The following is an 18446-nucleotide window of genomic DNA, read 5'->3' as shown; positions in this document are numbered from 1 at the left end:
CAAACTATCTTTATTTTGGTGCATCCCAACACTGGTTTATTTCTGACATAAATGAATTGCTTTGCTTAACTATAGGAGGAAGGCAGGAGACAAATAAGCTCCTAGCTTTGGAAAGTATTTGGGAAAAAATCATTCATAGCTAACTAGTACTTTGTAAAGCCACTACAAGCCAAGACATCTGGTTTGCAATGGGACATACTGAGGACATCACAGCTTCCTGAAAAACGGAAAGAGAAGCAACTGTTTTCCATGGGAAAATAATAGCCTTCCAGTTAAAAAGCCCTGCTGCCAGACTATATATTTACATCTCTATTTCTCCATCCATTTTTTGACATTTTATGGCAGACTTGCAAAACATGAAGCCTTCCATATTTGCAGTTTCCAGTTCCATCAAACCAAATGAGAACAGTGTTTGGGGATTAAGGAGTTATAGTACAAAAATAGGGTGTCAAATATTTAGAAGACATACCAGGATTGGAGGAGAGACAGAAAGACATTATTATGCAGTTTTAAAGGTAGCCAGCCCAATAATCCACTGACAGAATATCTCTTCAAAAAATGTTAAGCCTTTTGCAGCATATTCAAGTATTTTGAAAGTGTAGGAATATTGTAGCAGCATCTGACTCTCATTTCATTGGAGAATTCCTTTTTTAACCAGCTGTACCCAAATACCAGTGTAAATAGATTTTAAAAATCCTAGGAAAAAACACAGTTCCAGTGAGATTCTTCACCATTGTCTTAGATTGAGGATCACCAAAACTTCAAGGATTTGAAATACAGGCTATTAGTGATTGAAGGCCAGAGAGAGTTTGGATTATGGCTGTCAATAAACTGGACCCACCCACCTATCCCAATCATGAAATGCTAAATCATCTTTTCTTGTTTATAGCATGACAGTGAGACATACCAATTCAACTTGCTTCCATTTAAAGGAAAAATGTCCAAGTGGCTGTGCACTGTTATTGTTCAGTTTGGGTCGTTTTGCTTCTCTTAACTGTAAGACTTTTGTAGGCTTTTCAACCTTAAGAGCTCATGTTGTGTTGGATGTCACATCAAGAGCGTCTATGTGACTGTCCATCCTGCCCACTTCCCTGCTGTCACCAGGAAGGCAAAATTGAAAGAGACATCAAATCTTTCTCCTCACTTGATTGTCTACCTCTAATTTACCAATGGGAGAAAGGCCCATTTATCATCTTTCCCAATAGACATGGGATTCCTGGAAGATGCAGGCAAACGTATCAGAAAGCACCAGGATAGGGATTATGTAAATCCCTTCACCAACACCAACACCAACAGTAACAATACATTTATTATTTACAGGATTCTCAGCTACACATTCTCATACATTTGGAAGAAAAAGCACATTTTGGTGTTAGTGCATATATAAACTCACTTTTATTAAATAACTTGCCTGGCTAAAAACAGAGATGTAAACTGAAAACTGCCGCAGGTTGGATACGTTCCAAATCAATCCTAAAAATTCTGCTAGTTAATGACAGGTAGAATTAAATACAAGGTGCAGCCAAACCACAGAGCTACATTGAAATACTGTTGTGGTGGGGTAGTGGGAGTTCTTTTATCTTTGGTTTGTACTGGTTTTTCATACAGAAGCAACTGATGGTTCATTCAAAAATAGCAATAGGAAGAATCAAAAGCAGAAGTGTCAAGTTCAAGCTAAATGCAATGGCATATGGGGACACCTTTGGTATCCCAGACAATCATTAACACACCTGTTCAACTGAGATGTCATTATCCCACCCAAAAGGTGTAGAAGGAGACTATGAGTTTCTTAACTGGTTGTGTAATGCTACATGTAGACTGAGAAAGACAAGAGAAGGTTTCAGTTTCCTGGGCTCTTTAATCTCTCAATGCTGATGTACTGTTTATTCCATTCTACTCCACTCTTTCATGTAAACGTGAGTAGGCAAACATGCATGCGTTTCTACTTTTTATTCTAGGAATTGCAGTATTTCAGGCAGGCACATACCTAGATATATTTCCAAAAGCACTGACCATTTTTTTTGTGAAATTAGTCATCCAATATCAGTATGCTTTGTCACATTTTGCAGATTCAAGTCTAGTAAGTTCTTGGATGGGACACCGTCAGGTATTCCAGAACTGTAGACTGAGCTGGGAAGTTGACTAGACTAGAATGTAAAATAAACAAACTAACAAATGGGAAGAAGGCAATAGAGAACCAATATTGCCAAGAAAACTGTGTGGATATCTACATGAAGCCCCCAGGAACTAAGTTTGACCTGAAGATGATTTCATTTTAATTTGGTTCTGAGACAGTCCAGTGGAACTTCCCACCAGTCAGTTCTTATATTTATTAAGAAACAATGGGAGTGTGTGTAGGTAAGCGTCTACATGTTTAGGTGTGCAAGAGAGGGTAAATTGCAGGGGAGGGTTCCTGTCCAAAAGGTGAGATCACCACCCCTGTTACAGATTTGTTTGGAAAAATCCTTCTTTCATGAAGACTCTGGTTAGTCTTTGTTGAAAGGCAGCTGTTCATGGAAATTTAAAAAAAAATGTTTTCAAAAGATTTTTAAAAAGTGTTCCACATTTTAGCCCCAAACTCCTGGGGATAGCAATGCAGAGAGAAAGCAAGAGGAAACATATGCTATTCTAATAACTCTTCTGCAAAATATATAACACCATAAAGCTTTGCGCTAGGAAGATTTCCCAAGGATGACAACTACAGTACAGTTTCTTGCCGCTGTATGCCTCTGTGCGTAATGGGGGGGGAAATCTCTGTGACAGATCAGCTTCTGCCAGGATGCTCATAAGCCACGGGGGAAGGGAGCCCAGCAAAATCTGTTAAACCACGTAAAGGTGATGACAAAATGAATCTGTTATAATTTCAAAAGCTATGTTGAAAACGTCTAATTTGTAAATGTAAACATTTTTTTTAAAAAAAAACTATATAAATCTGTTCTCATTTCAAAGGTTTAAAAAATTAATGATGACTGTTGCTACAGAAAGGGTAGGTGGCACTATTATTTTTATTATGATTTAAATTTCTAGGCTGCCCCACTCCAAATACCGCTGGGTCTGCCAATAATGGGAATTAGAATAGCTGCTAAGAACCAATGTGGATTAATTGGACAGCTTTAAATTTGTACACCTTGGAAGGAAGGGGAATGTATTCCAAATATTGAAAAGCTTTTGAAACCAAAGTTTGATTTAGTTTGATTTTTAAAATAGTCCTAGAATTCTTTGGAAGTGATAGCCTTGCCTTTATTCAATATAAGACCATGATAACATATTTTGTTATCATTTCCTCCCATTACTATTTTAAAGGTTTTTGCTATATCTTTGAAATTTCAATGGGTGAAAATTCTGAATGCAGAATGATTTCTCCCACACCACAAAAACCATTAAGAATTCTTATTTATACATTATACAGTGTCTAACATGCTGGAATAGTAGCAAGCCCTTTAAAGTGCAATCCTGATGGTATCTATAAGCAAACTTCTGAGTTCAGCAGGACTTTATCTCAGTGGGCTAGCAGGTGTGTAAGTGGTGTCTTCTCATTTTGGGAAGCGCTCACAATTTCTCAGTCCCTGTGGAGATTCTCAGTTATTCAGGTCATGGTTGTCCCACAGGTGCTTTTCAAGAGGCAACTTGTTGGACTTACTGTACTTGTCTTTCTTTGAAGATGTTTCGCTTCTCATCCACTTCGGAGCTGAAGAAGCTTCTTGAATGAGAAGCAAAAAAACTTCAAAGAAAAAAAATAAGTCCAGTTGCCTCTTGAAAAAGCACCTTTGGGACAATTTCTCAGTGCCTATAGTATTATAGTGCCATCTGGTGGTTGGCTAGTAACACATTAATAAATGGATGTGGCCCCAATCTCCTTTCAGTACTGTATATTTATTGAGTATGCCTCAGTTCTCAGTACTATTAGTTCTTTAAAAATCTTGCAAGGAAATTGAAGTGAATAAAGACCGTAACAAACAAACTTTCCAAGACTATAAGTGTTTGGTGTAAAGTTTATCGTTCCTATTTCTTACTGATATGGGCCTTTCTCTGGACAGAAAACTCTTCTCAGATAAAACACATCTTCTTTGACCTCTCCTTATTTTTCTATCCAAAAACTACATATTTCCCCATAGCTTCTGCTTGAGTATAATAGTTGGAGCCCTGACTAGGCTGTGAATGCAGTTGGCATTCTGAGAAATGCAATTTTACCATAGGAGGAAAGCTTATTCAAACATTTCTAAAAATAATAAAAGTGGGATTTAAATAAATCAATAAAGCTACCACTGTTAACTGTTTTTCTTGATCAGTAAAACTGACAAGCCACCAGGAGGAACCCGGAGTTTTTTTCCGTTCACTATCTCAAAGCACATCTAAGATACATTTAGACAAAGCTGAACCCGGATGTCAGAAGTAGTGTCCCCAGGATCCCAGCAAGAAAAAATATTGCTCACTTGCTTTGGATCTCCCTTGGGGAAGTGGAGAGAGATTTGCTGGAAAAGTAGCATCTTATGGAACTGCTTATGGGGGTTCTGCTGCTTGCTTTCTTTGCTGCCCCGCCCCTCTCTATTCCCACTGTCAAGGTGTTCTCCCTGCTACCAGAATGGAGATTGAGTGGGGATAGCTTTCAGGCTCAAAGGACAAACTTTGCCATGAATGGAACCAGATGGAGTTATCTCTGGTGGCTGCTTCCTTTTCCCTGCTGTGAGAGGTTCTCAACCCTTTTAACCAGCTGGCTTGGAGGTTTTCTTTGAGGCAAACGTCTCTTTGAGCTCTTGGCAGGCAACCAGCAATAGTAAGCCTGTCAGCAGGTGAAAGACAGATTAGAATAAGGCGTGCTGTTCTTACTCAAGATGAGAGCTCCCCTGCCCTTCTGCAGGCTGCTTCATCCCCTGGGATGGAGGGGAAGGAAAAGTAGATCTCAGAGATCTACTTTTATCCCATGGTCCAGCCATTCCTTGCCTCCTTTCTAGGCAATTGACAGTGGCTGCTATTTTCTCACTCATCAGGGAACTATTTAGGCACCCACGACTCCTGCATTCAAGGTGTTCTGTGGAGAGCAGCAATAGCAGTGCACGGGGAACATGAGACACTTTCTTAGGGTAGAGCACTGCTGGCATTTATGTGTCAGCTCTTCTGCCTGCTACTTGACCTAGCCAAAGCAGGGTCCTCCTAAAAGCACACAAAGCTTGCAAATGATTGCAGCCTCTGGCTGGAGCTCTTGACTTTTAAGATATTTCTGCCACTGTTGCTCACTAAGGAAAGATGAAAATGGAAGAGGCCCATGTTGCTCTTAATCAATTAAAGTTTCTGCCACCCACCTGTGCAGCTTACCATGTAGTAAAATATAGTGCTACCAATGACTTCAGTATTCTCAATTGCACGTAACGTAGTTCAATGTGAATTCAATACCAAATCATTATACAGCGATAACAATATTTCACTGTTTCATTGAATCTTTGGATTCCAGGCTTGCTTGCTTGGTTTTATCTTTGATAACTGTTGAAGATCTGAGATTATTTGATTAATTCTTCCTTCTAATATTTCACTGGCACATCCCATTTCTTCTTCCTCCTTACTACGTACACTTCTTAATTTTTGAGATTCCAATTAGCTTCTACCCAAAATAAAATAGGACAGCCTATTCCTCACATCAAATCTACTAGATGAGGCTTCTAGTCTGTGAAAATATAGTGCCGCGAGATCCTTTTCAGAAGCTGGCTCGTGATAAGCCAAAACAACACGAAGTAGCAACGTCTTGGGTGAGTTTTTGTGTCCCCCCCCCCCCCCGCCTCTCTTTGCTGAAAATGAAAGTGGTGCCTTTTGTTACCAGGGCCACTTTCATCATATTGGGCCAGAACAGTCTGGTTTTTCTCTCTGTCTTTTTCTCTCCCTTAATTTCATAGCAAGCCTCAAATTCATGGGCAAAAGAAACATAGAGACTATTCCCATCATTGTTAGGCTTGGAATGCAGTAACATCATTGCAAAGATCACCAAAAAGGAAAAGTAGGGAGAAAAGTTTCTAGAGCATGAGAAACAGAAGGAAAGACTGACTATGTATTCTCATATATTCTTTGCTTGGGGCAGCCAGGTTGAAATACTGAATCGTTTATAGAAAAAAAAAATCTTCTAAGATGTTTAGTATAAATAAGCTTTTGGGGGATGCAAACATCATACTGAACCACAAGTCAGCCAGACAATCTGCATCTGAACAACCTAAGCATGCCCCTGCCTTTAAAAAGCCACATACAGGTAAAAATATTTTTAATGTGTTGTAAATATGTAAATGACCTGGTTAAACATGCTGTGTGAACACTGGAGCCAAAGATGATACCCAGACTATATAATATCTCTTAATATAATCTTAATATAGTCTTTCTTCAAAATAGGAATGCACAAATAATAATTAAAGAGCTACTCTGTTTTTAAAGCAATAACCCAGATTGAATTATTGACTCAGTACAAGCATCCTAAAGTAAGCACCGCTTTTCATTTTGAACTGAATGTGTGACGTTTAGCCAAGCACAAGGAATTAAACATTAGGGGCATACCAAATCCCTAATCAGGTTACATTTCTGCGTAATGGGTGAACACATGCAAATCTTGCTTTTCACTGTGACGATCTTGAGGGAAACTGCAAAATGCATTAAAGAAATGACCTGACTTTCTCCTGACTTTCTGTCAACAGCTGTCCAGATCCACATCTTGAAAGCAGAGAAAGCTGCAGAATGGTGGAAGTTCACAGTAAACATCATCTCTGTTTACAAGCAAGGGGCGAATCGAATACGGCGTGGTGACCAGATCCTCTGGATACGCTCCAAGGACATTGCCTGCAAGTGTCCCAAGGTCAAGTCTATGAAGAAATATTTGTTACTGGGCCATGATGAGAACTCTCCAGATCAGAATGGTCTTGTAGCAGACAAAAGCAGCCTTGTGATACAATGGAGGGACACATGGGCCAGGCGCCTGAGAAAGTTCCAGCAACGAGAAAAGAAGGGGAAATGCAAGAAAGCCTAGAGGGAAGATCAGAGACAAGGAAAGACTGCACATCCTTTCGTGTCCGAGTCAGAGCAGATGAGGTGGGATTAGGGACACTGGCAAGAAGCTCACTTTGCAATTTATATGCAACTGGGTGGGGAGGACAAGTGAGGAATTAATAACTTTTGAGTTATGCCCATTTTGGCCCTCATAAATACAAAACCCACACAAAAACTAGTGAGAAAACTAATTGTAAATCCCTACTCACCATAGTAACAAATATTAGATCAGTTACTACTTCCCGTTCTCCCATTTGATTTCCTTTTTTTCACTTTTTTCCTCAAATTATTTTGGTCTGAAGAATGATGAACTGCCTTAAATTCACCACCTTAACTACTTCTCAAGTCCAAACATAAGAACCAACCAACTTGTCACTGAAAAGAACGATATTGGAAAGAGATTGCTGCTGCTAGGAAGAACAGACGAACGGGATTGTTGGCTAAAAATTGATCATGGGGTACTGCATAACAGTCTGCTGGATGGTTCTTCTATCATTTGTTACACAGCATTTTACAAGACTGTACCGTACTTGCCATTGTAAATGAGAGCAGTCACAAATGTGTGAAATGTACACTAAATTCTTATTGCTCATATAAAAAATGCAACTTGCTTCTAAAGAAAGGAAGATGAGAATTATGAAGAAGGATGCATTTATGGAACAGTTCAGTGATGGATACCCAATGAGTAGCAATACCTAGAAGAATACTAGTCAACACTCAGTTAAAAGAAGGATCAAATTACTAGACCTGGCTTTTTAGAAAATCCTCTTGCAGCGCTGCATTTGTGAACAAAACTCCACCAAAAGAAAACCAGTTTCTTTTTTTTTCTAAATTCATCAAAGCATGAAACAAATGCTATCTCAAAATAGTAACTGCTTCCTAAATAAATGGTATTCATCTCAATTGCATAAAGCAAAAGTTACATAGGACAGATCCTATATTGATTTTTCTCTTGAGATAACACTGTGTTAATATTTCAGCTCCCAAACCATGGAAACATGCTTTGTGAAAGTGTGCAAAGACATTCCATTTTTCCACATTTGTGTGTCTCGATTGTGGTCATTAATATCTCATGTAAAACTACAACAGTGCTGCTGTCTCCATCAAGAATGTTTCTGAACTGCAGATCATCTTATGAGCTGGCTGAATTTGTCAAGATTTGTATTTTACTTACATGCATGGATGAAGAGGATGGGGGTGGGGGGAGAGAATCAAAGAAGTTTTACTACTGCTTATAAAGATGAAAGAGTCTGAGCTAATTAATCATTTTGATTAATTAGAGCTTACTATATGTAGATTTAATTTCTTAGTTGTAAAATTTGGTACTGACTATAATTTAGAATGAGAGAATCATTCTACCACATTTCTTCTATAGAAATTCTCTGCACTTCCTTAAACAGAAAAGTTGGCTGTGGGCTTTCTCTTCCATATTAAGTTCACAAGAAGTGAGCTTTCTGTTCATATAATCTCCACTTCCCTTGCAAGCAAACCAGGAAGGGTGCATTAAATTCAGCACAAAAAAAGTGTAAAATGGGCAGATGCCAGGGAAGTAAATGGTAGGGGGAGTAAAAGAAATTGTTCTTGGGAAAGAAGAGAATACACTGGCTTAGTTGCTTTGCACACTTGCAGACACCTCTGGACCTTCCCTTTTTTCTATCAGCTGAATTTCAACAGAAAAATACACTCCTCGAGTTACGACCACAATTGAGCCCAACATTTATGTTGCTAAGTGATAAATTTGTTTAATGAGTTTTGCCCCATTTTATGACTTTTCTCGCCATGTTTGTTAAGTGAATAACTAAAGTTGTTAAATTAGTAACCTGGTTGTTAAATGAATCTGGTTTCCACAAAGACTTTGCTTGTCAAAAGGTCGCAAAAGGAGATCACATGACTCTGGAACACTGTAACCATCATAAATATGAGCCAGTTGCCAAATATCCAAATTTTGAACACATGATCATGGGCAGGGTGGGTTCCACCTGGCACTACTGCTGGTTCACTTGTGTGTGCACTGCACGCCCATGCGCACTGCAATTAAAATTGTTCTGCGCATGCACAGAACTGAAAAACAAGATGGTGGTGCTGTCAGCACTAACCGGGAAACCGGTTTGGGGGCGTGGCAGCACTAGGTCACTGCCGGTTCCAGCAACCCAACCGCCAGACCATTACCGGTTCGGAAAGACCACTCCAAACCAGTAAGAACCCACCACTGATCATGGGGATGCTGCAACGATTGTAAGTGTGAAAAATTGTCATAAATCACTTTCTTCAGTGCTGTTGTAGACCATTCTTGCAGCATTGGTGTCTGTGTCAAAAGAGATTTCATCAGTTCTAATTTTGAACCTAAAAAGAATTTTAATCCAAAAATGTCCAAGGTCCAAAAATGGCTTAGTCTGAAAAATAATGGAAATAAAAATAAATATCAGCCTCACATTTTAATAGTATAATAGCAACAGAGAAGGGAGTTTACATTGTGGGTCCTTCTCTCCATAAATGGCTGTGATTTCCCTTCTGAATTCTATTCCTTTCAAGAAATGTTACACATTGGGTAACATTAGAAAATAACGTCCTTCCATCCCACTCTTTGATGCAACCCATTTTTACCAACTCGTCATGATACACATGGAGATCAGTCATTCCAAAAGTTTTCTCTCTTAGGAAGTAGCAGCTTTCAAACATTTTATAATTTCATATCTTGATTTATCTGCTATGGGATCTTCGTGATAATAGTGGCCCCTTATGTGTAGTTTATCTGGAGCTTTTTGGATTAACCTCAGTAAAACATCTCAACTTTCTACTCTCAGCTTGTTCATCATATGGGAATGATATCCAGCATATTTGAGCTTGTCAAAACTAACCTTCCAGATCACTGTAGTATTCATTGGAATGCCAGCTGAAATCCTCTGTTATTTTTGCTCAAACTCCTGCTTTAGGTTTATAAAATTAATGATGTAAGTATTCATATATACTATACATATACAGATATAGGCACACACAAACAATGTGTTTCCTCAGAAAACTAAGGAATATTGGGTAAAAGCAGGCAGAATATCTCTAATGTATGCCATTAGTTTCAGACACACAGAAAATATATCTGGCAACTCTACATCACTCTACAAGACTTAAAAGTAACCGTAACCATGAAATGTCATTGCAGAAATATGATATTGATAGCTATGGAGTAACAAAAAAGACTAAACACTGTTCTCAGAGACGCACACTGCCTTCCAGAATTGACAAGAGTTTCTAAATAGGGGGTTGAACTAATTAAAACTGGTTTCATGTTGGTTTGTTCTCATTTAAAATATCTCTATAGTTCTAGTTTTTCCAGGCTGTATTCTCTGAAAGAATCAACCACGTCTAGTACCACTTTATGAGAAATGCAATATAATGTGTACCTTCTGTTGAAGTTCCTCAGAGGAAGAACAAGCAGCTTGTAGCTGCTGAGCACTTTATACCCATCCCTCAAGATCTAACTCAGAGCAGTAGATGGAGCCCCAGTTGATTTTAGCAGCCAAAGCAGAGAACTCAAAGCCAATGATACCAAGCTTTTAACAGGAGATCCATTATCCAGACAGCAATGTGGAAATGAATAGAAAAAAGTAAGTGGAAGAAGAGGCATTTAATTATATTTGATACATATTCTACTAAGAAAGGTGTTTCTATGTTGACCCGTTGTCCATTAAATTAATGAACAAATTCTCTCCTGGGTTATGTCCTAGGAAAAACTCTATGCTGTTTGCATTGGAGTGAGTTTGTCTAGGGATATATGAAAACAAGGCACTATTTAGAGTCAAATTGGAGGCATATTAGCAACAGTGATGAGGTATCTTTCCCAATTTATTAGTTAGTTTCCCCCACCCCCCAAAAGACTTAGGCCAGAAATGCAGAATTTTTTTACTTTTTGGCTTTGCTTTTTTTTTGGCTTTTGGCTTTTGGTATCCAGATTTTGCTGACTAAAGACAAGTCAGGACTTTACAGAAGCCTTGATTTGTTGTTGTTTTTAAAAAATAATTCTTTGGCATTGTGAGGTAGCCCACAAAACTATAACAGCACTAGGGCAAACTGTGAGCAAAGCATAAGGCTGGAGAGAGAGGGGGGAGGGGAGAGGGGGAGGGAGGGAGGGGAGAGAGAGAGAGTGAGTGTGTGTGTGTGTGTGTGTGTGTGTGTGTGAGAGAGAGAGAGAGAGAGAGAGAGAGAATTACCAACAGTATAAAAAGTTTAACCACCTCACAGATTTTCAGGATGATTAATAGTCATTATATTCAAGAAATAACTCAGAAACATCAGTTATGTCACAGGCTATGTACTTCCATGACATTCTAAAAAACAATTTTGATGGCCTTGTGCATTGCTTTGTCTGATTTGCTAAGTAATGTTCAGGATTTCATGAAAATGCTTTAGAAATTGTTCCTCAATTTTCAAGTGTTGGGCAGTGTGATGCAATGATTTTCTTTGATGTGTATATTTCAAGATTTTGGGGGGAGGGTGCAGGCCTGACCTGTAATCAGCACCTCAAAAGAAAGTAAATCTATCTTAATTTACAAATGAGTAACATCTCAGAGTAACAAGGTGTTTTCATTGCAAATCTTGATAAAATGTTTTTATGACAGTCTCCTTTGTTGTCAAATCCAGCATCTTGACTACAAAGCAGCAAACATTATTGTAATCCTATACAGAAATGTGGGGGGCAATTTGTGTTTGCTTTTTTGAAATATTGATAACCACTATATATAATCATTCAAAATGATTACAAAACATATATGTTCATGGTATCTAATCTCTTTCAAAGAGTTGAAAAAGTCTTACCTTCTGTAACACAAATATTCTGAAAAGCTGTGAAATGTGATATTGCATCAACTAGCAAATGGAGAAGAAATGACAGGAAAAAAATCAAGGCTGATTGTAGAATTAGTACAAAATGTAAAATAGCTAGTGCAGAATCTATATATTAATCAAAAATATAATACACTAGAAAATATTACAACAATCCTGATTCTGCCGACAGTAGTAAGAAAATATTTTTGTTTGTTCAATAGGATCTAATCTTGACATGAGTAAGGGCTTGTTTTGTACTTCTATATACAGTAAATATAGCTTTGTATACATAACTATACCTCCTTATATTTAACAGATCATTTCAGCTTCAAATTAAAAAAAACAGAAAAGACTAAAACAAAGTCCACTGCAATACTTTAGGCCATTTATTGGTAGAAGCATAATTCTCGCCACACAATCATATGTTCTCCGGAGGCAGCATATAACCAGGTCCATCTACATTTTCAGCTGGTAATTTTATCTGAAGGCCAAGAGTTATGCAAAAGGAGACCCCTAATACAACTTAAGTTTATGGGCCTAGCATAGAGCAAGAATGCTCTATCAAATACAATGGCTTAGATAGCTGGAAAGCTTCCTGAACCCCCTGCTAAAATAATGCATGTTTAAAACAACTTTTAAGACACATATTTTAATTATAAGGAAATCATCTTGTTTTTCTGGATGGCAAAAGAATTGCTAGCACACACACAAAGTGAGATATTCGTATCTGCAGTAGAACCAATTGGTGCCTTACATCTTTTTTAAAGAGTGACAGGAGAGGGTTGTAAAGACTACTGATATAATCTCTAATGCTGAGGGACTCTTGAGCATATTCCAAGCTCTATGTTAACAAAAGAAATGCAACACAAACCATTCTGAGAAGCATTCGGACACCAGTAATACAGCTTTGTTCTCCTTATTACTTGGTCCACTTTATGTTCCTTCCCTTGATCGCCTTAACTCTTCCCCCCACCCTCATTATACATGGATAATAATCCTCTGTTCCTATTATTCCTGTTAATAATTATGAACTGTAAATGTTGCTTAGTTATGACCTCTGCATATAGTTTTGCGACAATGTTTCTTTACAATGCATACTAATATATTATGGTTATATATAAATGAATATATTTAATGACATGTGGGGAAAAAAGTTGTGGATTTTCTTATGTACCCACCCTTCTTTTACCTTCATTTGTTAGATGGGATGATATAATGAAGCAGATGGAGCATGTAACAGTGCAGAATCCACTTGATAAGACTAAATCCAGACATCTGTCAAATAAACACTTATAAACTTCCACCCATGGCCGTTTTTTCTGTTGCAGCAGAATGAACAAAGTGGAACTTCCTTTTCAACTTTGAGGGAACATGAGCTCCTCCTCTGAAAACAGCTAGTCAATTATTAACTTGCAACTGGTGTCTTTAATTAGATGAGAAGCAGAGATTCTATTATCCAAATTCTCTGTGGTAACTCCAATATATATGTATAAATGATATGTCTGCACAATTTCGTTTGGATTTATCTATTCACCTAATACATATTTTAAGTTTAAAAACCCCATTTAGTTGATCTGAAAAGAGTTTAGCTCACACATTATCTCCATATGACAAATAGGCCAGGTGGTATTAGTTGGGCCCTGTGTTTCCCAATTCTGCAAGCAAATACCCAGGAAGTCTTTAGAGCTCAAAATTTATTTTAACAAGGGAGACTCAACTGCTTTTCTCTCAGCTTGGCTAAATTTACTGGATTGTTATAAAAATGAATATAAAATATGTGAAGATGTGAACATATCTTAAAAGCTTTACATATGTAATTTCAAAAACCAATGATGTTAAATATTTTATAACAAATCTAACATGCCATTAGAAAAATATTCCACCATAGAAAATGCATTATTTCTTTTCAACATTTAATTTAGGAGACACCATTCACAAGGAAACATTTTTAAATATTTTTTTCTCCAAGGAGAACTGCCTCTTGGGGAAATAGTATTAATCAATTTTAACTGAAGATCAGGAGATAAACCAATCTTTTCTGTGCTTGATTTACCTAAAAACTATCGCTCTGATCCCTTTTTACTGCAAATGAATCCATAAACACAGAAAAATTTGACCTGTTCCAGCTTCAGAAGTGAATTTCTCCAATAATAATGAAAACCTAAACTGAAATGACCAGAACTCTTCAGTGGAAAAGTGACCTTTTATTTTTCAGTAAAAAGGAAGCTGATCACTCTGTCAATATATATATAAAGCAAAAATAACAATATCTGGACATGGATTAACACTGGGGTTTAATCCAGTGTTGCATAAATAGAAAGATGTTGATGCAACAGGATTTGTTTCAGTTGAAGTCATCATTCTCCCAAATATGCTCTGCTAATCCTTCACTTTAGATTTTGAGTGTTCAGGGCAAGTTACAGAGAGATGTAAAGTCATTTTCCTGCCAATTCTGCTAAGAGAATAATTTTCATTTACTTTCAGAACACATATAGAAAAAAACACATTTTGAAACTCTGGGTATCAGAGTAATTTCATTTTTTCCCTGCTATTAATGTACCTTAGTAAAGAAAAGCAGCCCAGGCATTTAACATAATATGTTAATTCTACATTTTTGGACAGAAACCTCATCTTTTCTTTCCAAAATATATATCTGATAGCTACCATTTTACAATAGTAATTGCCCTCTGACTCAAGTCAAAGATTTTGTGAAGTTTTTATTTATTTGAAAGATGTTCACTCTTCAAAAATGGCAGTTTCTCTTGAATCTTTGACATTGTCTCAGGAAGAACCATTTATTTCAGCAATAAGGAATTAATGTTAGAAAGAAAATACTAATATTTTAATTAGACACTGCAGAGATTAAGACAAAGTTCCACTTAGTACTATTAGAAGCATTTATAGACAAAGTATTTCTTTGAAATTAATTTCAATTTGTGCCTTGAAGTTTATTCAGATGTGTCATTTCTTTTCCAATTATGTTCTTGAGTATACAAAGTTTTATACAGAATTTTGTAAAACCTTTATGCAGCTCAAACATAGATCTGTCTCTTGTAGTGGAATGAGAACAGCCATGTCCATGGACAGTGCCAACAACAAAGTGGGGTTGTTCTGGCTATAGATGACTATTAACACTTAGTTGCAAAATGAGATAATCTCTGATTACTTTGTAGGCCACACAGCAACAACCACAATAGCAATCAGCAATAATACGATCACCACCATCATCCCTGAAAGAAACCAAAAACATAAACTAATTATTCTTTGTAATTATTTTAAATCTCATAAATAGATACACTTTAAAGAAAACTCCATTGGAGAAGAATATATTTATTTCTAAAAGACAACATTTAATTTCTCAGTTTTCTCAATTCAGCCATTCATTCTCTGGGGCCATTTCAAAAACATTTCAGAATATTCCCTGTTCTGAAAACTGATGTGTGTGTTGGTTTAATTGTATTAACTCTTTATTTCTCTTTGATTTATGAAATATAAGTGAAAATCTATGTCTCAGGATATTATAGCAATAGAAAGAATGACTTTTATATTCTGCTTGAGAAATAAGTATATTTCCATTTTGCTGAACAAACACAAGCACAGGAGATAAGAGTTTTATAAAAAGATCTTTGTCTAACACATTCCCACACACAATTTTAAGAATATATGCACAAAAGACCCCATAAAAAAATTCTCATTATTTAACAAATTAATTCAACATTCTGCTTTTCTGCCCAAGCACAGGAAAATGCATATAGTCTCCATCTCAATTTTTATAATTTTACATACAGTTTAAGATTAGTATAAATACATGCACATGAAATTATTAAATAAACCTTATAACCACTGGTTATAATTTATTAACTATATGTTTATTAATTACAATCAGTTTGTACTGTATGTAGTAGCTGAAGAACTAACTTTAAAAATGCATGGATTCTACTTTTCATATTCCTCCTCTTTAAATATTTTAAATTAAATAGATAAACTTTGAAAAGCCCACCTCCCTTTTGTTTTGTTTTCATTCTACAGAATTTCATATTTAGATGCAATACAAATTTCCACAATTTTGGGGGAGAAAAACAAGTTATACCTTGAGCCATATGGCTGGCTTGATATAGTTTTTCTAAGGCCAGGAAAAATAGTCAAAGTACTGTCAAAGTACTTTGCCAAAATACTTGGCAAAATGGAACTTTGCTTCCAATCACCAAAATGCTATCACTCCCTAAATAATTGCTCATCCCTGACTTGAAAACCCTCCCAGTTGCCATTCTTTTTCTCTGATCTCTGGGAAAGGGAATCTCCAAGCCATTGGGAAGAAGAGAGCTATCTAGCCCACATTCATTTACTTTTCTCTTAGGCAAATTAGCTCAACACAACCTAGGAATGTTGGAAGAACAGTTCTTTAAAGATACAATCTCTGCTCTAACTCCAGTTATGAGTAAAGCCTTATTTAAAAAAGAAAAGGAGAGAAGGCAGTCAAAAACATAAAACCAAGAATGATAAAGTAAACTTCTGTAACCATATCAGAGGTGGTATTCACCAGATTCTGGCCAGTTCTGGAGAACCGGTAGCGGAAATTTTGAGTAGTTCAGAGAATCGGTAAATGCCACCTCTGGCTGGCCCCACCCTATCTGTTCTCTGCCTCCTGAGTCCCACCTGCTTGGGAGAAAATGGGGATTTTTCAGTAACCTTCCCCTGGAGTGGGCAGAGAATGGAGATTTTATAGTATCCTTCCCTTGCCATATTCTGAAATTACTTGACTCACTGAGTTAGCTAGGGCATTAACACACATTGGAGCTATCTTTATTAATCTCTAATGGAGATAAATAATGAAGACCTGATGTAGGTGAGAAGGAACAACTTTCCCATCTGGGACTCTTAGGTTTTTGCAACAAGGATGCTATCTGGAATACAATTGTACTAAACACTTCAGGCAAAGCTTGCTAGGCCCAGCCTCCCCAGGGCCCTGTTCTATTCAGTTTGCAGCATTATTGAGTGTCAAAATAAGGTTTAGGAGATTCAATTTCCAATTCCTGTGGCATTCTTTTATTATGTTGTTTATTTTAAATTATGTATGTGTTTTGTGGATAACTCTCCAGGATATACTACTGTGATAGGCACAGTTTATTAGTCAAGAAAAAAATATTTTGAAAGTGGATTTTCCGATATGCTTCTCTGTGCTGATTTTTAAAACATTTCTTTAAATTTTAGCTCATTTACATTTTCATTGCTACATTTATATTGATCCATTTACTTACTATATTTGATGCCATTTATTCCTGAAGTGTCCAACCAGCTAACAATGAAAAATATCTTTAAAAAAATGATTGAATAAAGATAAACCCATCCTTATAAAATAGTCAAAACTCCCAACAGCATTACAATGGATCAAAACAAAAAAAACATACTTAATACTAGGCTAAGAGAATTCTTAGAGGAGAAGGAGAGCTATCCAAAACGCATAAAGCAATTATGGGCTGGATTTTGGTTCCATGAACATTCACACAAACAAATGCAGGAGAGATGGAACTGATGTATCCATGGCTGGGATGAAGGGAAGCCTCTAGAGGGAGAAAGCTGTGCTAGTCTGAATGGATAGATGATGAAATGAGATCCATGTAGTGAAGAAAACAATCTAACAACACACACACACACACGTGTGCACACGCACACACACACATACATACACACACACATATATATTTACTTTCATGGTGACTGAAATTAGGCCTCCAAAGAAAATATGCAAAGTCCTGCAAGACAAATGTAAACATCAATGTACCCCTGAAGTGAATCACTCATTCAAGCTTATTTTACTCCCATCCATTGCAGAAAGGCCGCACAATGGCGGGCACTGTCTCCTGCATTACAAAGTTTCCAAGAGGCAAAAGCTTGCCAAGCTGCTGACTTCTCTTGGTGCTTTTTCAGGGCCTTTGGAACGGTTGAGTGAGATGCCTAAACAAGCGCAAAAGGGAATTCAGTTCTGCAGGAGAGAATGAGGAAATTTTGCAGGCTGGAGGGGATCTTCCTGAGAACCAGGCAAGGCTGCTCCTTATTGTTCTGTTTTTGTCTGCTTGCAATGGAAGAACAGAAAGAGCTGACGAAAGGAAAGACTGGCAAAAATAATATTCGTTATTTTGTTTCATATTTCCCTTCTCTATTACAAGTATTGGTTTCCTGTAAGTACTCAATAAGCCTATCGAGTTAAACTGGTACAGTGAAAAAGAACCAAGACACTAACACTATCTGGCAAAACTACTAACATTCATGCTTCAATGCATAAAAGTCATGGGTTTGCAGAAGCTGAACTTGAATGACGAAGGAAGGAGGCACAAGTTTAGTTTGCAAGGAGTGCTAGAATGTGAGCACCGTCACACTGAAATGGGTTACAATAGCATTTAGCAGGTAAAATCTCAAATTACAAAGAAGAATTTCCAGAAAACCAGCTGTGTTTTGTCCCCCCCCCCCAACAAACACAATAAAGGATCTGGTTGCTCCTTCAAGATTGATTCATTTATTCCCACTTCAATGAAGATCATTCTTGGAAATCTATGCTGTTCTGGGCATGTTTTTGGGAAGGATCACAAGTTTGTTAGTCTGTTAGTCTATTG

The 18446-nt window shown here is 37.1% G+C and overlaps 2 protein-coding genes across 2 annotated transcripts in view; one reads left to right on the top strand and one right to left on the bottom strand.

Moving 5' to 3' along the window:
- Positions 1-7634, top strand: part of NTN1 (netrin 1) — a 119664-nt gene extending 112030 nt beyond the window's left edge. The window contains exon 6 of the mRNA XM_032211429.1: positions 6669-7634. Coding sequence (XP_032067320.1) covers positions 6669-6997 — 329 coding nt within the window. The 3' untranslated portion in view covers positions 6998-7634. The remainder of the gene's footprint in view (positions 1-6668) is intronic.
- A 6385-nt stretch (positions 7635-14019) lies between these two features.
- Positions 14020-18446, bottom strand: part of STX8 (syntaxin 8) — a 72143-nt gene continuing 67716 nt past the window's right edge. Inside the window, exon 8 of the mRNA XM_032212320.1 lies at positions 14020-15065. Within this exon, the coding sequence (XP_032068211.1) occupies positions 14998-15065 (68 nt within the window). The 3' untranslated portion in view covers positions 14020-14997. The remainder of the gene's footprint in view (positions 15066-18446) is intronic.

This window comes from Thamnophis elegans, chromosome 2 (genome assembly GCF_009769535.1).
Source record: "Thamnophis elegans isolate rThaEle1 chromosome 2, rThaEle1.pri, whole genome shotgun sequence".
Taxonomy (NCBI): domain Eukaryota; kingdom Metazoa; phylum Chordata; class Lepidosauria; order Squamata; family Colubridae; genus Thamnophis; species Thamnophis elegans.
Note: the sequence above shows the minus strand (reverse complement) of the source record. Positions and strands in the feature narration are given on the sequence as shown.